Consider the following 20,868-nt stretch of genomic DNA (forward strand, 5'->3'; position numbering starts at 1 on the left):
TTATAGCAAAGACCTGCTTTAATTAAAGTTTCTATGAGAAAGTATTTGAGCTGTTTTTGTTGACCACAAGCTTAAAGTGAAACCAATAGGATGACAGCGAAGGATAAAAGCCAATGGAAGGAAGGAAGGAAGGAGGGAGGGAAGGAGGGAGGGAAGATAGAGAAAGAAAAAAAGGAAAGGAAAGAAAGAAAGGAAAGAAAGAAAGAAAGGAAAGAAAGAAAGGAAGGAAGGAAGAAAGAAAGAAAGGAAGGGAGAGAAAAATTAATCCTTATCCTTTGAGCATACCTGAAGCACTGGGCTGGTCCCTGGAGTTCAAGGGGAAAAATCAATGAATTGAAATGTTAAGGAAGTGAGCAGGCAGGAAGGTGAAGTTTCCAGAGCCAAGAGTGTTTATGGGAAGACAGAGAGAGGAGTTGTTTCAAGTCTTTGGCCAGCTGACACTGATACTTCTAGTATCCACTGCATATCCTATGGCTATCATAAGCACAGAACTTCCACCCATGATTAAAAGTTTGAAGAATGAGGATTTTGATTGGAAGAATGTTTCTACGCTTTCAATATTTTGAAGTAAGTTTGGAGCCCACAGATTGCTGGTGGGAGGTAACTTGGAGCAACAATCTTGGGAAGGGTTTGGTCTTGGCATTGCTGGCCACATACCCTCTGATTCTGCTAGTTCACTGATGTAGACATCCAAGAGAAAGCTGCCATATGCATACCTGAACCCAGGTACACGAGGGCTCGTGGTGGTAATATGAGGAAATAGCCCAAATACCCAGGCATGGGATGCATAAACTGTGAGATATCACATAACAGTCAAGTGACATTAGCACACTCAGAATATAATAGTAAGTCAACGAGGGCTCGTGGTGGTAATATGAGGAAATAGCCCAAATACCCAGGCATGGGATGCATAAACTGTGAGATATCACATAACAGTCAAGTGACATTAGCACACTCAGAATATAATAGTAAGTCAACGTTGCTCCAAAGATTGTGGACAATACAAAACTCGTTGAAGTAGAGGTAAAAAAAACAAAAATTTAAAATAGGTCCTCACACCTGCAAATGCACTAAAACTTATTTTTAGGTTTTGTGCTTAGAATTGAAGCCAGGGCCTCAAATATGCTGAGGACCCTGCCACTAAGCTCACGAGCCCTCGGCTCGCTCAACTGTCTTCATAAGGCAAGGACAATGATGATGACCAGGACACAGCTCTTGCCAGTCAGGAGGCCAGGATGATAGGATGGGGTTCATTTTAGGAGGTGTGATGTTATCACATTAAAAAGAGCTTATCTAGCCGGGTGCTGGTGGCTCATGCCTGTAATCCTAGCTACTCTGGAGGCTGAGATCTGAGGATCGAGGTTCAAAGCCAGCCCGGGCAGGAGAGACCGTGAGACTCCTATCTCCAATAAACCACCAGAAAACCGGAAGTGGTGCTGTAGCTCAAGCGGTAGAGCGCTCGCCTTGAGCTGAAGAGCTGAGGGACAGCGCCCAGGCCCAGAGTTCAAGCCCCACGACCGACCAAAAAAAAAAAAAAAAAAGAGCTTATCTAACCACTTATGTTTCTAACTAGTTCCTGGATAAGAAATATATTTATTTATTTATATTTGGTAGTACTGGGTTTGAACTGTTTGCTAAGCTGCCATCCTACCTTAAAAAAAAAAAATATATATATATATATATATATATATATATATTAAAGATACTGTACAGAGGGGTTACAGTGATGTGAGCGAGGTAATGAACACACTTCCTATTGAGCATTGTTATCCCCTCCTTTATTTTTCCCCACAGTCCCTTCCCTCCTCACCTCCCCAACTCCTCCCTCCCCTCACCCAAGTTATAAAGTTCATTTTTAACACAGTGTCTTGAACATCTCATTGTTACAATGAGTCCACCTGTATCCTTATTTCAGCATTTTGTTATTTCCCTTCCCCTCCCCAAATTAGAAAAATGTATATGCAAGATACAGGGTACCATAATCAAATATAGTCAAAACAGGGGTTATACTGTGGGGGAAGAACATACAAAAGAAACAAAAAAAACACAGAGTACATTATAAGTACATTAAAAACAACAGCAACAAAGATAAAACCACTTGTGTCCCTATCTTGGGGTTCATTTTGCTTAGCATCACTTTTTTTTTAATTGTGAAAATACTGTACAGAGGAAGTACATTTCTTATCAAGCATTGTTGCCTCCTCCTTTGTCTCCTCTTCCCATGCCTTCCCATCTCCACCCCCCCCTCCTTAGCATCATTTTATATGGTCATATGTACACAGCTTTTGACCTTTTCTGCTTGTCCTAGATGAATACTAGTTATTGCAAATAAGGGAAACCAACATCCTACCTTTTTGAGCCATATCTACAGCCTAGTTGATTTTTCGGGGGGAGTGGAGTTGGGCTAGGTAATTGAAGATGGAGTCTATTAAACTATTCTGTCTTGAACCTCAATCCTCCTGAGTAGCTTTCTGAGTAGCTAGTATTTTTTTTTCCGTTGATCTGTTAGTTTTATTGAGCTTACTTGGAGAAAATGCTTTCATTGATGAAAACACCAGGCTACAATAAACCATGGAGTTGAACGCACCATTGTATGAATTTTGCAAAAAACAGTTAAGACTCAAAAACATATTTAAGTCTGTCTTGTTTGCTTAAATGCCACTACACATTCCCAATCTACAACCTCAGGATGGTTTCGCTTCCTGTAGTCCACACTTGAAATGATTCTTTCGCCAAATGTATACAAACAACCTACTAAATATATTTGGGGTGAGCATGAACTAAGGACTGATAGAAATGTTAGACATAGTTTTCTTTATTTGAAAACTGAGTAAGGAAATCATCTAGCAAAGCAACATACAAACTGCATGATTATTCATAAAATCCAAGATCCTTCACAACAAATGCAAGAGCCTTCTTAAGTGAGGAACGTGTCCCTAAGACAGTACTCATGAAGGGATTGTCAATGCCAAGATAAACTACTTCATTATTCTTTTTTTTTTTGCAATTTTTTGATTGTGATTAAGTGATTACTTAAATTTCACAAATTTCACAATATTGTGGGATAGTGATACTTAGTCACAAACACATTCTAACCTTCATGGGGCAATTTATCTATAAAGTTTATGAGTTCTATGAGCTTTGATAAGACAGTTATTTCTTCCACATTGGGTGATATGTACATTTCTTTCCTTTTGCTTAGTGTTAGCTCTTCCCTCTTTCCCACTCGTTCCCTCCCTCCCATCGCTGCCATTGAGTTGCTTAGTTTGTTTTGATCAATGACCAGTGCAGCTGATGGGTCCTGCTATTGTATGTTTTCCTGTTTCCCTCTGTTTCTGTGTTTTCCTCCTAGTTTCCCTCAGATGTGCACATATATGCCATATATGTGGTCAGCCGCATGGGGTCATTTAGTAATGATTTAACCAGATGAGTGGATGTCCTTTGTTTCTCCAGTCTTGTTTACTTTGTCGTGTTCCCTTACGTTTTGGATTTAACATCGGCTTATCAGGGAGACCATGTGCCATTTGTCTCTTTGCTCTTGGCTTACCTCACTCAGCATAATTTCTTCTAGTTCCATCCATTTCCTTATTAGTGCCATTAGTTTTTCCTTTCTAATGGTTGCATAATATTCCACTGTATATATGTACCACAATTTTTGGATCCATTCATCTGTAGTGGGGCATCTGGGTTGTTTCCATATCCTAGCTATTGTGAACAGTGCTGCAATAAACATGGAGGTGCATGTGTCCTTGTATATTGGTTCCTGTTGTTCAGGATAGATGCCTGGGAGTGGTATGGCTGACTCACAGGGGAGGTCAATATTTAGCTTTCTGAGGACCTTCCAGACTGCTTTCCAAAGTGGTTGTATAAGTGTACATTCCCACCAGCAGTGTAATAGGGTTCCTCTTTCTCCGCATCCCCTCCAGCATTTGTCATTGGCTGACTTTAGGATGTGGGCTATTCTGACTGAGGTAAGGTGGTATCTCAGGGTTATCTTTATTTGCATTTTCTTTACAACCAGGGATGGTGAACACTTCCTCATGTGTTTCTTTGCCATTTTTATCTCTTCTTCTGAGAAGTCTCTCTTTAGTTCCCTTGCCCATTTAGTAATTGGTTTGTTAGGTTTGGGAGGGATTAGTTTATTGAGTTCCCTGTATATACTGGGTATTAACCCCTTGTCTGATATATTGCTGGTAAATATTTTTTCCCAGTTAGTTGGCTATGTTTTTTGGTTTGGTTGCTATGTCTTTAGCTGTGCAGAAACTTTTTATTTTAAGGTAGTCCCATTTGTTGTGATCCTGGACTGAGTAGCTAGTATTACAGTTGTGAGCCTATGCATGCACATTTGATTAAAGTGTGCTGTGAACCAACTCAATTCTTTCTACTGAAGATGCCTAAAAATTAGAGAAGGATGGAAGGAAAAAGTGAAAGATAAGGGAAGAAAAAGAGGGAAGACGGGAGGAAAGCAAACAGGCAGCTTTGTGACCTTGTGAGCAAACTCTTTGCAACACAAATTATTTCATCCATGCCAGATGGACACCAAAGCGATATAGATGTGAAGGTTGTAAAAATGTCACCAAGGCTTCCGATAAGGTGAACAGAGTTTCATAAACCTATGCCCTTCCTGCCAAATGACAAATTCTGGTATGGACTGTTTACCTGGAGTACAAACCACACTCTCCTTTGTATAAATGTGCTGCTTCTCACTTGACTTTATGTCTTTGCAGCCTGGAGAGATGGGACCTTGTTTGCATATAAAGTTCACAGTGTGTGTGTGTGTGTGTGTGTGTGTGTGTGTGTGTGTGTGTGTGTGTGTGTGTGTGTGTGTGTGTGTGTGTGTGTTAGAGACCTGGTGTCTTCATACATTGGACACTTAGTGGCATGGGGTTGGGGCCTTGATTCTAGCGGTAGGCTTGCCATCTGCAAGCTGTGACTAGCTGGGGAACCCTAGGTTTGTTTTCCTCACCAGGAAACAGCACAAATGAGCTCTGTGGCTGTGAACAACTAGACTGCAAGTTCAATAAGGACTAGACTTTTAACTCTCTTGATTACTGCTCTCGTTTTAGCAGCTAAAGCAGGCACTGAGATACTGCTAAGTAAGCATCTGTTGAATGCAGAGTGTCTCTGATTATCCCTGTGCTAATGTTTTCTGGGGTCTTAAGTGAAGTTCTAGAATATAGGTCCCAAGCCTATATCCCAAAACATAGAATTACTTTGGGTAATCTCAATGATTTCCCTCCAAAGGAAATTGTTAAGAGCCAGTGAGTTCTTTAAATACAACTGAATTGTGGGAAACATCTGTTGTTGAGTACCACTAGAGTGGCTCAGAGCTTGTGTTGCACTGAGTTTCGAGTTTCTAACCAGGAGTGAGTGGCCCATCCAACCTGGCTCTTTAAGGAGTGTTTGGAGTTGTCATGGAAACACTTCCTTAGGTATAGTTCTTCATGTTTCCTGGCCCCTGCCAAAGGAAAGTGGCTTTTCAGTGGAGATGAAGGCTGTGGACCAGTGGGCTGGCTTCCCACAGTGAAGTTACTGTACTTACTGATACCCCATTAGACTCCAGTACATTTCGAATACTTCCCAATCAGTCAGGCGCCACATGATAATGCTTCTGTCAGTCAACAATGGACCGCATATTCACAGTGATCCTGTGAGATTGTATCCTTAAGTCTGTGTGTGTGCACTGTAAGATCTTCAAAGATGATGAAACTGCCTAACAAGATCATATCTCCATCACTGACTGACACAGGACAGCACCTTGCTTTCCTTACTCAATGCATGGTATAGTGAGAATAAAGTGCTCATAGTGTTAACGTACCTTCCCAAATGTTGCTGGATTGACCTGGTCTTGAGCATTCTGCCCACAGGTCTCCATGTAAATCTCATACATGAGACAGCGAGGCACGCTGGACCCTTCACAAGTACAGAAATTGTCCATCAACCTTCAGAGAGAGAGAGGACCAGAAGAGACAGTTGGTATATATTTTTCTAAATTGAGGTATTTTGATAGCAATAATAATCAGAATTTGGCCCAGTGGCTCACACCTGTAATCCTAGCTACTCAGAAGGCTGAGATTGGAGAACCAAAGGACAAAGGTAGTTGGGGCAGTTAAGTCTAAGAGACTTTTATCTCCAATAAGTCAGCAAAAAGCCCAAGTGGAGATGAGGGTCAGGTAGTAGAGTTCCTTCAGCCTTGAACCAAAAAGCCAAGCAGGGGGGCAAGGTCCTGAGTTCAAGCCCTAAGTACTAGTCCCAAGAAAAATTCATGATCAGCATCCAACTAACTAACTGAAATTTTCTTATTGAATAACATTAATTTTGAATGGAACTCTAGAGAACAGCTCATGACCAGCACTGATAATGTCCCCTGTCCCCTTTGGTTCTTGAGCCAGAAGTGTTTCTGATTTTGGATTTTTAAAGAGTACATAAATGTAATGAGATGTCTTGGAGATTAAGTCTAAATGCAAAAATCATCATGTTAAGCTGGGTATTCCTCCTAAATTAAGTGGCTCATGCCTGTAAACCTAGTAACTTCAGAAGGCTGAGAACTGAGGATCCTGGTTCCAAGCCAGCAGAATAGACAAATTGGAGAGACTTTTATCACTAATTAGCTAGTAAAAATCTGGAAGTGGCCAGGCACTGGGGGCTCATACCTGTAATTCTAGCAACTTGGGAGGTTGAAATCTAAGGATCATGGTTCGAAGCCAATCAGGCAGGAAAGTTCTTGAGGCTCTTATCTCCAATTAATCATCATCAAATAGAAAAAAAGCCAGAAGTAGAGCTGTGGGTCTAGCAGTATAGCATTAACATGAAGCAAAAAAGTTCAAGGACAGTACCCAGGGCCTAAGTTCAAGCCCCAGAGCAGCACACCCATACAAGAAAAAAAAAAAGAAGTGGGGTATGGCTTAGGTAGTAGTGCCAGCCTTGAGCAAAAATGAATATTGATTATTAGAATGTTTATTATTGGCTTTTAGCCATTGATATTGTAGGGCTTAGGTTTTGCTTAGTTGCTTATCTAAACTGAAGTGACTGAATTCAGTAAACATGAGCTATAGTGAAGCTCTACATAACTCTGGAAAATTATTTGTGTGTGTGCGTGTGTGTTATAGATCCATCCCAGAGCCTTGGACATGTTAAACAAATGTATTACCAAGTGAAGAGGGCTGGTAATGTGGCTTAGTGGTAGAGCCCTTGCTTAGCATGCATGCAGCCTTGGGTTTGATTCCTCAGTACCTCATACACAAAAAAAGCCAGAAGTGGTTCTGTGGCTCAAGTGGTAGAGTGCTAGTCTTGAGCAAAAGAAGCTCAGAGATAGTGCCCAGGCCCTGAGTTCAAGCTCCAGGACTGGCAATATTTTAAAAAAAAGACCAACTGAATTGATCCCAAGCTACACTTACTAGGTTTGTGTAAGTCCTTTAGAGATGTTGTAAAGTACCCAGACGGATATGTGTGAGTGATCTGCAAACACAATACCTTTTAATAGCAGACACTTGGACACTGTAGATTTTTGTGGCACTAGATTAAAAAGAAAATCAATCCTTTGAGGATACTCAGGGTTCACACTAAAAAAAAAAGTCCAGCATATTTCTTTCTTCAAGCAAAGGGACATTTTAAACAGGGCACTTATAAACAATACATCATCTGTTTTCTCTTTAGTGAAATAGAGCTTAGTTTCTGAGATGGGGCATATTAAGGCCCACATTTAGTTTCCTGAAAAACTACAAAAGCACAATCACAATTGTAACCTAACTGGCTTCTAGGAAAAATGAACATAAAAACGTGAATGATCTCTTGCCCAATACTGGTCTCCTAGGATAACAAATTAACACAGGCTGGGTGGCTTAAAACAAAGCAATTTATCCTCTCACAGTCAGTCTGGACACTAGAGGTCTAAAATCTGTGTCAGTAGGTAGTTCCATGCAGAGGCTCAGAGGAAATCAGATCTTGCTGCTGCTTTTTTTTTTTTTTTTTTGGTCTGGTAGTGGGGCCTGAACTCTGGGACTGGGTGCTGTCCCTCAGCTCTTCAGCTCAAGGCTAGCGCTCTACCACTTGAGCCACAGCGCCACTTTCAGCTTTTTTCTTTTTGCTTATGGGGTGCTGAGAAATCGAACCCAGGCCTCATGCAGGCAAGGCAAGCATTCTACCACTGAGCCACCTTCCCAGCCCCAGATCTTGCTTCTTTGGCTTCTAATGACTGCTGGAAATTTTCCATGTTCCCTGATTTGTAGGTACATCACTCCTTCTCCATATCTTCCCTGATCTTGTGTGTCTGTGTCTCTGTGTCTTTTCTTTTTTGTTATTTTTCTTTCATTTCTTTTGTGCCAGTACTGGGACTTGAACTCAGGGTCTGGGCTTTGTCCCTTTGCTTTTTAGCTCAAGGCTGGTAATCTATTGCTTGGGCCACAGATCCATTTCTGGGTCTATGATTGGAGATAAGAGTATCATATCACACTTTTCCGCTTAGACTGGCTTTGAACCTCAATCCAAAGATCTCAATTTCCTCTAGAATTACAAGCATGAACCACAGTTTAACATAGATGAATTTTGTGTTTTAGACTTTGGTCTCATCCCCAAGACATCTCATTTCATATATGCAAACATTTTTGTTGTTGTTGTTGGTCGTGAGGCTTGAACTTGGAACCTGGTGCTATCCCTGAGCTTTTTGCTCAAGACTTTGATCCACAGCACCAGTGCTAGTTTTCTGGTGGTTAGTTGGAGATAAGAGTCTCACAGACTTTCCTGCTTAAGGTGGCTGTGAATCATAATCTTCAGATCTCAGCCCTCTAAGAAGCTAGGATTATAGGCAGGAGCCTATAATCCTGCCTGGCTTATGTAAACTTCTTATTTTTATCTATAGTACTTTTATTTATCTGATTTTAATGTGCATACTCACAGAGGAATCACAGGTATTTACTAAGCAATTACTATGTGTCTAATATTTTCTTTTTTAAAAAAAAATATTGTAAAGGTGATGTACAGAGGGGTTATAGTTACATAAGTAAGGCAATGAGTACATTTCTTTTTGAACAGTGTTACCCGCTCCCTCATTTTCTCCCACATCCCTCCTCCAACTCTCCCCTCCCTAACAAGTTGTAAAGTTCATTTCCAATACAGTGTTTAGTGAGTAACATTGTTACATTGGTTGACTGTTACTATGTTTCCTCTTCTCTTTACCAAATCAGATAAACATATAAAAGACAAAGAGTACAGAAGTCAAAACAGTGACAATAGGGATAAACCAAAGTAGAAAGAAAGAAAGAAAGAAAGAAAGAAAGAAAGAAAGAAAGAAAGAAAGAGAGAAAGAAAGAGAGAAAGAAAGAGAGAAAGAAAGAGAGAAAGAAAGAGAGAAAGAAAGAGAGAAAGAAAGAGAGAAAGGAAGAGAGAAAGGAAGAGAGAAAGGAAGAGAGAAAGGAAGAGAGAAAGGAAGAGAGAAAGGAAGAGAGAAAGAAAGAGAAAGAAAGAAAGAGAAAGAAAGAAAGAGAAAGAAAGAAAGAAAGAAAGAGAGAGAAAGAAAGAAAGAGAGAGAAAGAAAGAAAGAGAGAGAAAGAAAGAAAGAGAGAAGAGAGAACAGAAAACATTACACTAAAAAACCTTGTTTTGAGCCAGGCACTGGTGGCTCACGCCTGTAATCCTAGCTATTAGGAGGCTGAGATCTGAGCATCACGGTTCAAAGCCAGCCCGGGCAGGAAACTCCATGGGACTCATCTCCAATAAACTACTAGAAAACAGAAGTGGTGCTGTGGCTCAAGCAGCACTTGAGCACTTGCCTTGAGCACTTGCTCAAGCACTTGCCTTGAGCTGAAGAGCACAGGGACAGCACCCAGGCCCAGAGTTCAAGCCCCACAACCAACAAAAACAACAACAACAACAAAAACTTGTTTCCATTTCTAGAGTTCATTTTGATAAGCATCATTTTATAAGGTCATATGCACATAGATATTGAGTGTGATCCTTTGCTAAGAATATCCTAGACAAATTCTAGTTATTACAAATGAGGGAAACCATGCAGCCTGTTTCTTTGGGCTTGGCTTGCTTTGCTTAACATAATTTTTTCCAAGTCTTTTCATTTCCTTATGAATGTGACAATGTTATTCTTTCTGAAGGAAGCATAGAATTCCATTGTGTATATATTCCACATTTTCTTGATTCATTCATCTACTGAGGGACATCTGGGTTGGTTCCATATCTTAGCTATGGCAAGTAATGCTGCAATGAACATGGTTGTGCTAGTAGCTGTAGTGTGGTTTTGTTTGTAGTCTTTTGGGTAACTGCCCAGGAGTGGGATTGCTGGGTCATAAGGAAGCTCTGTGTTTAGTCTTTTGAGGAACCTTCATACTGCTTTCCAGAGTGGATAAACAAGTTTACACTCCCACCAACAGTGTGGTCTTGTTCCCTTTTGGCCATATCCCTACCAGCATCTGTTATTGTTAGTTTTTTTTATAACGGCCATTCTAACTGGGATAAGGTGGAATCTCAATGTTGTTTTGATTTGTATTTCTTTCTTTTTCTTTCTTGTCAGACATGGTGCTTGAACCCTGGGCCTGAACTCTAGGCCTAGGCGCTTTCCCTCAGCTCTTCAGCTCAAGGCTAGTGCTCTACCACTTGAGCCATAGTACCACTTTTGGTTTTCTGGTAGTTAATTGGAGATAAGAGTCTCAAGGTCTTTCCTGCCTGGGCTGGCTTTGAACCATGATCCTCAGGTCTCAGCCTCCTTAGTAGCTAGAATTATAGGCAATGAGCCACTGGTGCCCGGCTTGATTTGCAGAGATGTTCAACATTTCTTCAGGTATCTGTTGGCCCTACTTATTTCTTTTTTGAAGAAGTCTCTCTTTAAGTCTTTAGCCCACTTATTAATGGGGTAGTTGTTTCTTTGAGGATTTGTGTTTGAGGGTTTAATTTTTTGAGCTCTAAGTATATTTTAGATATAAAGCCCTTGTCTGTTGTACAGCTAGTAAATATCTTTTTCCAATCTGTGGACTTCCTTTTTTGTGATTTAACAAATACAGATTTTGAATTTACTTTTTTTTTTGGTCCGGTTGTGGGGCCTGAACTCTGGGCCTGAGCACTGTCCCTCAGCTCTTCAGCTCAAGGCTAGCGCTCTACCACTTGAGCCACAGCGCCACTTCCGGCTTTTTTCTTTTTGCTTATGTGGTGCTGAGGAATTGAACCCAGGGCCTCAGGCATGCAAGGCAAGCACTCTACCACTGAGCCAACTTTCCAGCCCTGAATTTACTTTTCTTAATTTTTATTTATTTATGTAAATTTTTTGATAAAAATACTGTACAGAGGGGTTACAGTTACATGAGTAAGGTAATGAATACATTTCCTACAGAGCATTGTTACCTCCTCCTTTGTTTTTCTCCTACCATCCATTTCCAGACCTCCCCAACTCCTCCCTTCCCCCCCCCCAACGTTGTAAAGTTCATTTTCAACATAGTGTCTTGTACATCTCATTGTTACAATGGATCAACCTGTATCCTTATTTCAGATTTTTGTTATTTCCCTTCCCCTCCCCAAATTAGAAAAATGTATATACAAGAAGCAGGACCCTAATCAAATGCAGTCAAAACAGGGGTTATACTGTGGGGGAAGAACATACAAAGAAACAAAAAATCATACAGAACATTATAAATACATTTAAAACACAGCAAGAAAGAAAAAACCACTTGTGTCCCTATCTTGGGGTTCATGTCACTTAGCATCATCTTATATGGTCATATGTACATAACTTTTGACCTTTTCTGCTTGTCCTAGACACATACTAGTTATTGCAAATAAGGGAAACCATGGGACCTATGTTTCTTTGGGCCTGGCTTACTTAATATAATTTTTTCCAAGTCTTTCCATTTCCTAACAAATGGGGCAATGCCATTCTTTCTGATGGAGGCATAGAATTCCACTATGTATATATACCACATTTTCTTGATCCATTCATCTACTGAGGGGCATCTGGGTTGGTTCCATATCTTAGCTATGGTAAATAATGTTGAGATAAACATAGCTGTGCTGGTAGCTTTAGTAGAGCCTTGTTTGTGATGGTTTGGGTAAATGCCCAAAAGTGGGATTGCTGGGTCATGGGGGAGCTCTATGTGGAGTCTTTTGAGGAACCTCCAAAATGCTTTCCAAAGTGGTTGAACAAGTTTACACTCCCACCAACAATGCAGTAGGGTTCCCTTCTGGCCACATCCCCTCCAGCATCTGTTGTTATTAGAGTTTTTGATTATAGCCATTCTAACTGGGGTGAGGTGGAATCTCAATGTTGTATTGATTTGCATTTCTTTTATGGCTAGAGAAGTTGAGTATTTCTTCATGTGTCTATTAGCCATTCTTATTTCCTCTTCAGAGAAGTTTTAAGTCTTTAGCCTACTTACTAATCCGGCAGTTCTTTCTTTGGGATTTGTTGTTGGGGGATTTATTTTTTTGAGCTCTAAGTATATTTTAGATATGAGACCCTTGTGTGGCTGGTGAAGATCTTCTCCCAATCCATGGACTTTCTATTGATCTTGCTAGCTATGTCTTTTGCCATGCAGAAACTCTGCAGTTTAATGCAATTACATGCATCCAGACTTTCTTGGATTTGTTGTGTTTCTGGATCTTAATTTAGGAAGTTTCAACCTGTGCCAAGGAGCCCTAGTGTTTCCCCTATGCCTTCTGTAATATTTTTAGGTATCTGATCTTACATTGAGGTCTTTGATCCATTTTGAATTGATTCTGATGAAGGGTGATATATAAGGATCTAACTTCAGTTTTCTACACATGTATATTCTGCCAGCATTTGTTGAACAGGCTGTCTTCCTTCTATCCTGTAATTTGGCTCCCTTATCCAATATTATATAACTATAGGTCTGTGGGTTCATTTATAGGTCTTCAGTTCTATTCAATTGGTCCTCAGGCCTGTTCTTGTGCCTATACTAAGCTGTTTTTATAACTATGGCTATATAATAGAGTTTGAAGTTTGGTATTGATATTCCTCCAGTACTGTTCCTCCTGCTAAGGACTGTTTTTGCTATTTGGGGTCTTCTATTATTTCATCTGAATTTTTGAATTGCTTCTTCTATTTCATTACAGAATGATGTTGGGATTTTGATGGGTATTGCATTGAATTTGTAGATAGCTTTCGGCAGTGTTGCCATTTTCACGATGTTAATCCTCTCAATCCAGGAGCATGGGATTTTTTTCCCCCACTTTCTTAAGTCTGCTTTAAAATTTTTTCAGGCTTTAAAAGTTTTCATTATAGAGGTCCTTCACATCTTTGGTTAATTCCTAGCTTGTTTTTCTGAGCCTAATCCAGAAGGAGTTGCTTCCCTAATTTCAGCCTCACTCTTATCATGGTTGGCATACAAAAAAGCTAGTGATTTTTGTGGGTTAATTTTATACCCTGCTACTTTGCCAAAGTTTAGGATCATGCAAGTAACTTGGGGGAGAAGTCTATGGGGGTTCTTTAAACACAGGATTATGTCATCTGCAAAGAGGGAGAAGTTTCTTCTTTCCCTATTTAGATCCCCTTTATGTTTGTCTCTTGCCTTATTGCTCTAGCTAAGAATTCTAATACTATATTGAAGAGGAGTGGAGAGAGTAGACCTCCTTTTCTCATTCCTGATTCTAGAGGAAATGTTTTTAACTTTTTACCATTAAGTATAATGCTGGCTGTAGGGTTATCATATACAGCCTTTTTATGCAAAAATTTTAAAAAATTCAAATTCTAAAGCACTTCTGGTACATTTCTGAATAAGGGAAATCTGACTTGTATTAACCTATAGAAATCTCAAGCTGGCCAGGGTTCTATGGCCTACCCTGGCTTCCATTTCCAGCACCTCAAAAGGAAAACAAAACAAAAGTCTGTGACCAAGTATCTTTTCTCTTTCCTTTCCTTGCTTCCCTCCTTCCTTCCTTCCTTCCTTTTTTTTGGGGAGTGAGTGGGGTCCGGTCGTGGGGCCTGAACTCTGGGCCTGGGCGCTGTCCCTCAGCTCTTCAGCTCAAGGATAACGCTCTACCACTTGAGCCACAGCACCACTTCCGGCTTTTTTCTTTTTGCTTATGTGGTGCTGAGGAATCGAACCCAGGGCCTCATGCATACAAGGCAAGTGCTCTACCACTGAGCCACCTTCCCAGGCCCCGTTTTTTCCTTTCTTCCTTTCTGTAGGTTGTGGGGCTTGAACTCAGGGCCTGGGTGCTGTCTCTGAGCTTTTGTGCTCAAGGGTAGCACTCTACCACTTTGAGTAACAGCTCTACTTCCAGTTTTATGGTGGTTAATTAGAGATAAGAGTCTCATGGACTTTCTACCCAGGCTGGCTTTGAACTGCAATCCTCACATCTCAGCCTCCTGTGTAGCTAGGATTATAGGTATGATAAACTCTTTTGTGCACCCCCACCCCCACCTCGCCCCCCACACACAGAGAATAAAGGTCCTATCTGGCATGAGAGAAGAAAAAAAATCTCTGCTTTTAATGTGAGTGCACAGGAAAGACAATCAGTCTTTATTATTTTTTCCCAAGTCCTGTGTTGCTGCTTGGAACCTGGCTGCTCCAAGTTATCCCTACTATACCCAAGTCCCTTTGGTTCATGTAATATCTGAGTTGCTATTCACTGGCAGAAAGTTCCTCCTATTTCTGGCCTCAGTCCCTCCTGCTGTTGGAAATGTACTCTCTCCCTGAACCCCCTTTTCCCTAGGAAAAGAATATTCATGGGAACAAAAAAGTGAAATCAGAAAACAGAACAAGGTTATTGATAAAAATCAAAACCTCTTGGTAAAGAAAACCCCAGACAAAGGCTGTAGTCAGCCTTTGTCCCTTCTCCATCCTTACTAAAAAGCAAAAGAACATCTCTCCCTCACTCAAGTTTACTAAGCTGGCAGCTTTGCGGAAGGCTACAGACAACCTTGAGGCTTATCACCAGCTGCACTGAATTGCTGTGTTAATAAGGAGCTTATAATAAAAATCATTTCTGTAATAGTGTCAATAGCATTGATAGTACCGGTCATGCTCACCAAGTCAAGATTGTTTTGCCTATGCTCCTGTGACTCAAGGCTATGTTTCTGCCATGTTTTGCTTCTGTAACCTTGCTGTCTTGCCTCAGTAACAAGGCCTTAAGCCCACCAATTAAAGACCACCACCAAGTGGTCTCACTATGGGCGGCCTATTGAAAATTATTACATATGATATTTACCATAATGGACAAATGAATTTAAAGGCCATATAACTATAACCAATGAAAATGTACCAAACCTGCCTTGCATAGCTCATTCTATGTAACTCTATCTAACCTACCCCTATAAAAACCCATCCTACCGTAAGCTCAATGCCATTCTCCTACTTTCTCAGTGGTAGACAGTGGTCCCCTTGTGGTGGTAATAAAGTTCCTAGCTCCTTTAATTGGGTGTCTTGGAGTCTCTTTTGGATCCAGGATATTATACTTCATTTCCCTAAAGGTCTCAGCCAAATCTCAAAGACTGGCTTGTAGTCAGCAGCCAGAGTGGGGTGTGTGTGTGTGTGTGTGTGTGTGTGTGTGTGTGTGTGTGTGTGTGTGTGTGTGTGTGTGTGTGTGTGTGTGTGTGTGTGTGTGTGTGTGTGTGTGTGTGTGTGTGTGTGTGTGTGTGTGTGTGTGTGTGTGTGTGTGTGTGTGTGTGTGTATCCAAGATTTTCCTATAAGAGGATCCCACTAGGGGTCCTGCTTTGACTTTAGCCTAAACAATGCTTCAGGCATTAGTGTCTATAAGCTGGAGAAATCAGTCCTGAGAAAGGTATAAATTCTGCCTCTGTGCTTCCCTGGAGTAGTGAGATCAGAACGCAATAGGAAACGCCCAGCTAATCCCCTAGCTGGCACATAGAAGCTCTTATTAGTACTATAGGTTTTATGTCTCCCACCAACATGGAAGCCAGAAGCCAGCATGTTGTAGATGTTGGCAGGGTGACCTCTCTGAGCATGCACTGTACGTGAGTTTGGCATCCACTTCATGGGGCTCCCAGGAAGAGTTGAGTGGGAAGTGTGCAGGGAGAGCTGCTGCAGGTGATATTGGTTAAGGCTTTTATACAATGCCATTAGGATTTCACCCAAGATTGGAAGCCAAGCCTCCCGCAGTGGGCCTATGGAGTCTGCCCTCGGATTGTTGTTTTCCAATGTTCTGTTTCCTGAGGTCTAGCTGCTTCCCTCCCAGCTCTGCAGAATTTCCGGCCTGTGAGAGCTTTCTATCAATTCCATTCCTACCCTGGCCAGCTCCCCAGAAGGCTCTCCTGGGAGAATCTATCATGTGTATGCATGACAATGGCACTGATGTGTCTAGACAGGTGGAGACCTAATAGATCATTGACAGAAGACAAAACAATGAAGTAACACTAACTAACGGGTACTCTGTCCACATCCACATGGCAACTGATGAGAGCCCTCTGTGGGAGGCCCCAGGTATACTCCTGAGCTGTCTCCATGGGTCCTGAGGCCTCAATTTACTTTGTCCACTATTCTTCCTCCCTCAGGGCAGCTGGTCTTAACAGACATCCTGTAATATCCCTCAGGATTACAATGTTCTGGGCTACAAAGCATAGGAACTGTGTTTTGAATGCCAGTGTTAACACTACCAGTGCTAATGATCTGTGAAATACCCATCTCACAGACTAAAGGGAGCCCCTCCCTCCTCCCATCACCCTCTACCTATCTGCCAGGAATCCAGGGCTCAGAGTCCTGTTGGGTTAGGAATTCACATCCTGGGACCTGAATTAAGCTTATTACTAACAAGGCCCACGTGCTGAATCACCTCAGGAAGTTAGGATAACTGCCTTATAGTTCAGAAGCCACCTGAGGAGGATGTTCAGTTGTATTTTTTTCCTCTTCTTCCTGTTCCCCTACTTCCCTTCTTCTCTCCCCGCCACCCTTTCTATTGCTGGTACTAGGTTTTGAACAACTGCTCATCTCAACACTTGCTCAGCTGGCACTCTACCACTTGAGCCAAACACTGGCCTTACTTCTTACTGGTTACTTTAGAGTTGTTGTCTCTCAGAATTTTCTGCTCAGGCTGACTTTGAACCTCCTGCAGATCTCAGCCTCCTGACTAGCTAGGATTACAAGCATAAGCCACGGGTACCCAGCTTGTCGAGGTATTTTTTTACTCTCTAATCTTTCTTCTCAGTCTCTATAAAGTAGAATTCTAACCTCAGAAATTTGAATTTATCAAGTAGTGATGTGAAATAGATGAGGAATGTATAGTCCGTGTCCTTTCTCTTAAGAAGGACCATGTGCAAGGTCTGGCTCATTGAGTGCAACAAGCCCCTGATGTTGTCTATCACTGAAAACCATAGAGTTTCCATACCACTTCTGTAAGGTCTGCTCCTGGATGGCATGCAGGCTCCACCCTCCTCACAGCCAAGTCTCCACCCAGTACCTGTGTTACCTAGGCAACTGGCACACCAAGAGGTCACATCTGCATCCAGTGAGGTCACAGCTAGATTCGATGTGGCCACACCTTTCCCCGCCCCTACCCGTGATAAGGCCTAGCCCAGGGCCAGACACTCTCTCTCCCAGCCACGTGGAGTGTCAATATGGCCTGGTGCCAGCCAGAACCATGAATAAACCTACCCCTTACCTAAATACCACGTGCATGGTGTGGGTCTTACTCGGTATCTCTTCTTTAAAAGCCTAACAACTTCGATTGCGTTTTTTTCATGCAAGATAAGACACACCAAAAGTTTTCCTTTAGAAAGTGGTTGCCATTACATCTTTCTGGGTGATAATCACAAACATACCTTACCCCCTTTTTCGATTCCTTTGGATGACTTTTTTAGAAACCCTTCCCTGAGAAATATTCCTGGAAAAACATCATGTGGTATATCCTAGCTATTCATCTTATAGAATCCAGGTCCTAGGGCTGGCTTCAATTATTTTCCTCTTTATGAACAACTGCAAGTACATGAGTTCCCTAGCCTCATCTCATAGGAGTATTTGTCTTTCCAGTTCTTTGCTTTGCTGTACTTTTCTCTCTTCTGTTCCCATTCCTCTTCCTTCCTTTCCTTTTCCTTCCTTCCTTCCTTCCTTCCTTCCTTCCTTCCTTCCTTCCTTCCTTCCTTCCTTCCTTCCTTCCTTCCTTCCTTCTTCCTTCCTTGCTTCCTTTCTTCCTTTCCTGTCTCTAAGTAGCCAGACATGAAGTTCACAAACAACTTGGAACTGCATGGTGGAAGCTAAAAATCACTTTGCTTTCAATTAAACATCTCATTCTGTATCTCATACTAAGAGAAAACGTTCCCTTGCCTGGTCATGGCCCAGGGGAGTTGGGATGTGGACAGAAGCTGCAGCCCCATCTCCAAGGCCTGGTGGAGCAAGTCCTGATTGCCCTGATGGTTTCCTGTGGGAAGTGTGATCCACAAGAAAACCATAGATGTACCCTTCAACAGTGTGTGTGTGTGTGTGTGTGTGTGTGTGTGTGTTCCCATCCCAATAAGTCAGACCAGCATTAAAGGCCCTAGTCTTGGGGCGATGGCGGTATGGGGAGCTGTTTTCTTTGACTCCTGTCTCCGTGGAAACCAGCTGGTCCTTCCTCGCCCTGGGCTGGAGCCTGAGAGCTGCTGGGGTCAGCAGCTGCAGGTGCCCCGCCTCCCACCCCTGCCCCTGCCCCACCCGGCCACTCACCACTGGATGATGTCTCTGTGCACGCCCTGGCTGCCACCACCGCCTGATGGGGAGGCCGACACCCCCTCGGCCATGGCAGGGACCCGGCCCGCAGCACTGGGCAGCGGGCAGCGCGGGCGGGGGCCGCACCCGTCCTCCCGCAGCCGCTCCTCCGTGTTTACTTTAGAGTGGGACTCGCGGGGAGGGTGGGCACGTGCGGATGGGGCGCGGGGGCGCGGGAAGCCAGGGCTGCCCTGCAGCCCGCCAGCCCCAAGCCTTGGGGGGACGCCTGCACCCTGGACCCTGGGCACGGGTTAGAGTATACCCCTGCACCGAAGACGGAAAGAAGCTGGAGCTGGTGGCTCATGCCTGTCATGCTATCTACTCAAGAGACTGAGAGCTGTGGATCAAGGGTCGAAGCCAACCCTGGGCAGCAACATCCATGAGACTCTTCCGTTCATCACCAAACAACCCGTAGTGGAGCTTGGTTCAAGTGGCAGAACGCAGGCTTTGAGGGTTCAAGCTCTAGTCTAAAACGAACAGAAAGGAAAATGGCACACCACTCAGGGCCAGCAGCCTCTGCTCTGCTGCTCTTTTCTTGTCTTCTCAGCAGAGTATTCAGGCCTCTCTGCCTTAAACAAGTCATATGGCGCATCCTAAGTGATCTCACCTCATCTACTCAGAGACCAGGGGTTGACAGAGACCTCCAGGAGAGTCTTCCCCCGACTCCCTCTGGGACAGGAGGCCAAGGATGTGGGTAAGCACCAAGTTGGGGAGCTGGTCTCAAGCAGAGCGGGGAGGTTGCTGGATTGCAGTCCGCTGAACCACAGCTGCAAGGAAGAACCAGCCCGAAGGGAGAAGAAAGAGGAGATGAAGGGCCAGGAAGGCCTCACCAAGCCTGCTTCTTCTCTGGCTGTATCTGCAAGCGCTAATAGGCGCTGGGTGTGTGCTTTTGCCCGCAGTGCTGTTCTGAGCCTCCTAAAGTGGGTAGCGGAGTCCTGCTCAGGGATCTGTGGGAGCCAGATGTGGCTTCTCCCCATTTCTTAGGGCTCTGGTCCTGCTCCCTTCCACCCAGAGAATACCCCACTCATGTCTCACCACGGGCAGAATGTGTTGGCATTTTAACCATGTTTGGTGGCATTTACCCTGGGACAACGTGACCCTCTCCTTCACTAGTAGCTTTGCTAGTTCCTGCATTAAATGTTAGAAACAAACATCACTATACTTTGGCCTGCTGGTTAGAGGGCTCTAAAAAATCAAGGCCATGTGTGGATTTCACACCTTCCACTGAAGGACCTGTTAATTCCATCTGCTGCAGGTGCTGCTGATGTCCCTAATTTAACCGGCTATTTTATCAATTCAGACTCTGAGTAGTTAAGTGCTAATACAATGACACTCATAGCAGATTTATCTGCAGCTTCTGCCTTCCTAATTTGCTAGCTGTACAAAGGACATTTACCTCTGCACGTGACTCTTTTAATGGCATCATAATTATAGCTTTCATTTGAGGTGAGCATAGAAGCACACAGATCATAAGTAGAATCAAGTATAAAATCCATTTTTTTTATTTCAAAAGATGTGTAATCACCGCTCACAACCAAACTTTGAAGTATTAAGCATCCTGACCTATGTGTATGGGTACCTGAAAAAGACCAGTTTCCATCTAATTCCAGGTTGAGAGTCCTTACTCTAATATTAAATACCATTACAAAGACAATAAACCTTAATATTTATATCAAATAGAATTCCAGTACCTTATTTTATGTCTTATGCATGCACACAAAGCCTTTTTTCTCTCAGCTGAAAAATCTTCTCTTTTAGCTAAACAGTGACTTCTTTTGCCTTCCTCTATCTAATTGGTTTCTAGATTATCCAATTAGTCTCAATTCACCTTCTAAGAGGGCACCAGCTGTGTCTTATCATTGCACAAAACCATTGCATGATGATCTGAGCAGCTTAATTTCACTCAATTCTTACAGTTATTCATATTCTGTGGATGGACCCAGGTGTCTTCAGGCAATCATTGTGTTTTTAAATAAAGCTAATGAGCATAGGCAATGCATTAGGTCAGAAATGCATAGCTGGCAGGTGCTCAGGCAGGGCTGGGCAAAGATCAATCAACTGTGGGATCCACCTGACCCAGGAAGAGACTTCAGCTCTACACCGCCAAGCTGTGGAGACTTTCAAATTATTTTCAAGCAAAATAATCTCAATGAAGAGATTGTAAATCCCTACTCTGTGTTGTAGTTTGCTTTGGTTTGCATTCAACTTGGAGTA

The 20,868-nt window shown here is 42.6% G+C and overlaps 1 protein-coding gene across 3 annotated transcripts in view; it reads right to left on the reverse strand.

Annotated features, from left to right (window-relative positions):
- The window catches only part of Rfx8 (regulatory factor X8), a 90,605-nt gene extending 71,918 nt beyond the window's left edge, over positions 1-18,687 (reverse strand). For all 3 annotated transcript variants that reach the window (XM_069988419.1, XM_069988420.1, XM_069988418.1), the window contains exons 1-2: positions 18,613-18,687; positions 5,819-5,942 (exon numbers count right to left, since the gene is read on the reverse strand). In XM_069988419.1, the coding sequence (XP_069844520.1) occupies positions 5,819-5,942; positions 18,613-18,686 (198 nt within the window). In that variant the 5' untranslated portion in view covers position 18,687. The remainder of the gene's footprint in view (positions 1-5,818; positions 5,943-18,612) is intronic.
- Between the last annotated feature and the right edge of the window lie 2,181 nt (positions 18,688-20,868).

Source organism: Dipodomys merriami, unplaced genomic scaffold, assembly GCF_024711535.1.
Source record: "Dipodomys merriami isolate MVZ:Mamm:240054 unplaced genomic scaffold, mDipMer1.0.p SCAF_36, whole genome shotgun sequence".
Lineage (NCBI taxonomy): Eukaryota > Metazoa > Chordata > Mammalia > Rodentia > Heteromyidae > Dipodomys > Dipodomys merriami.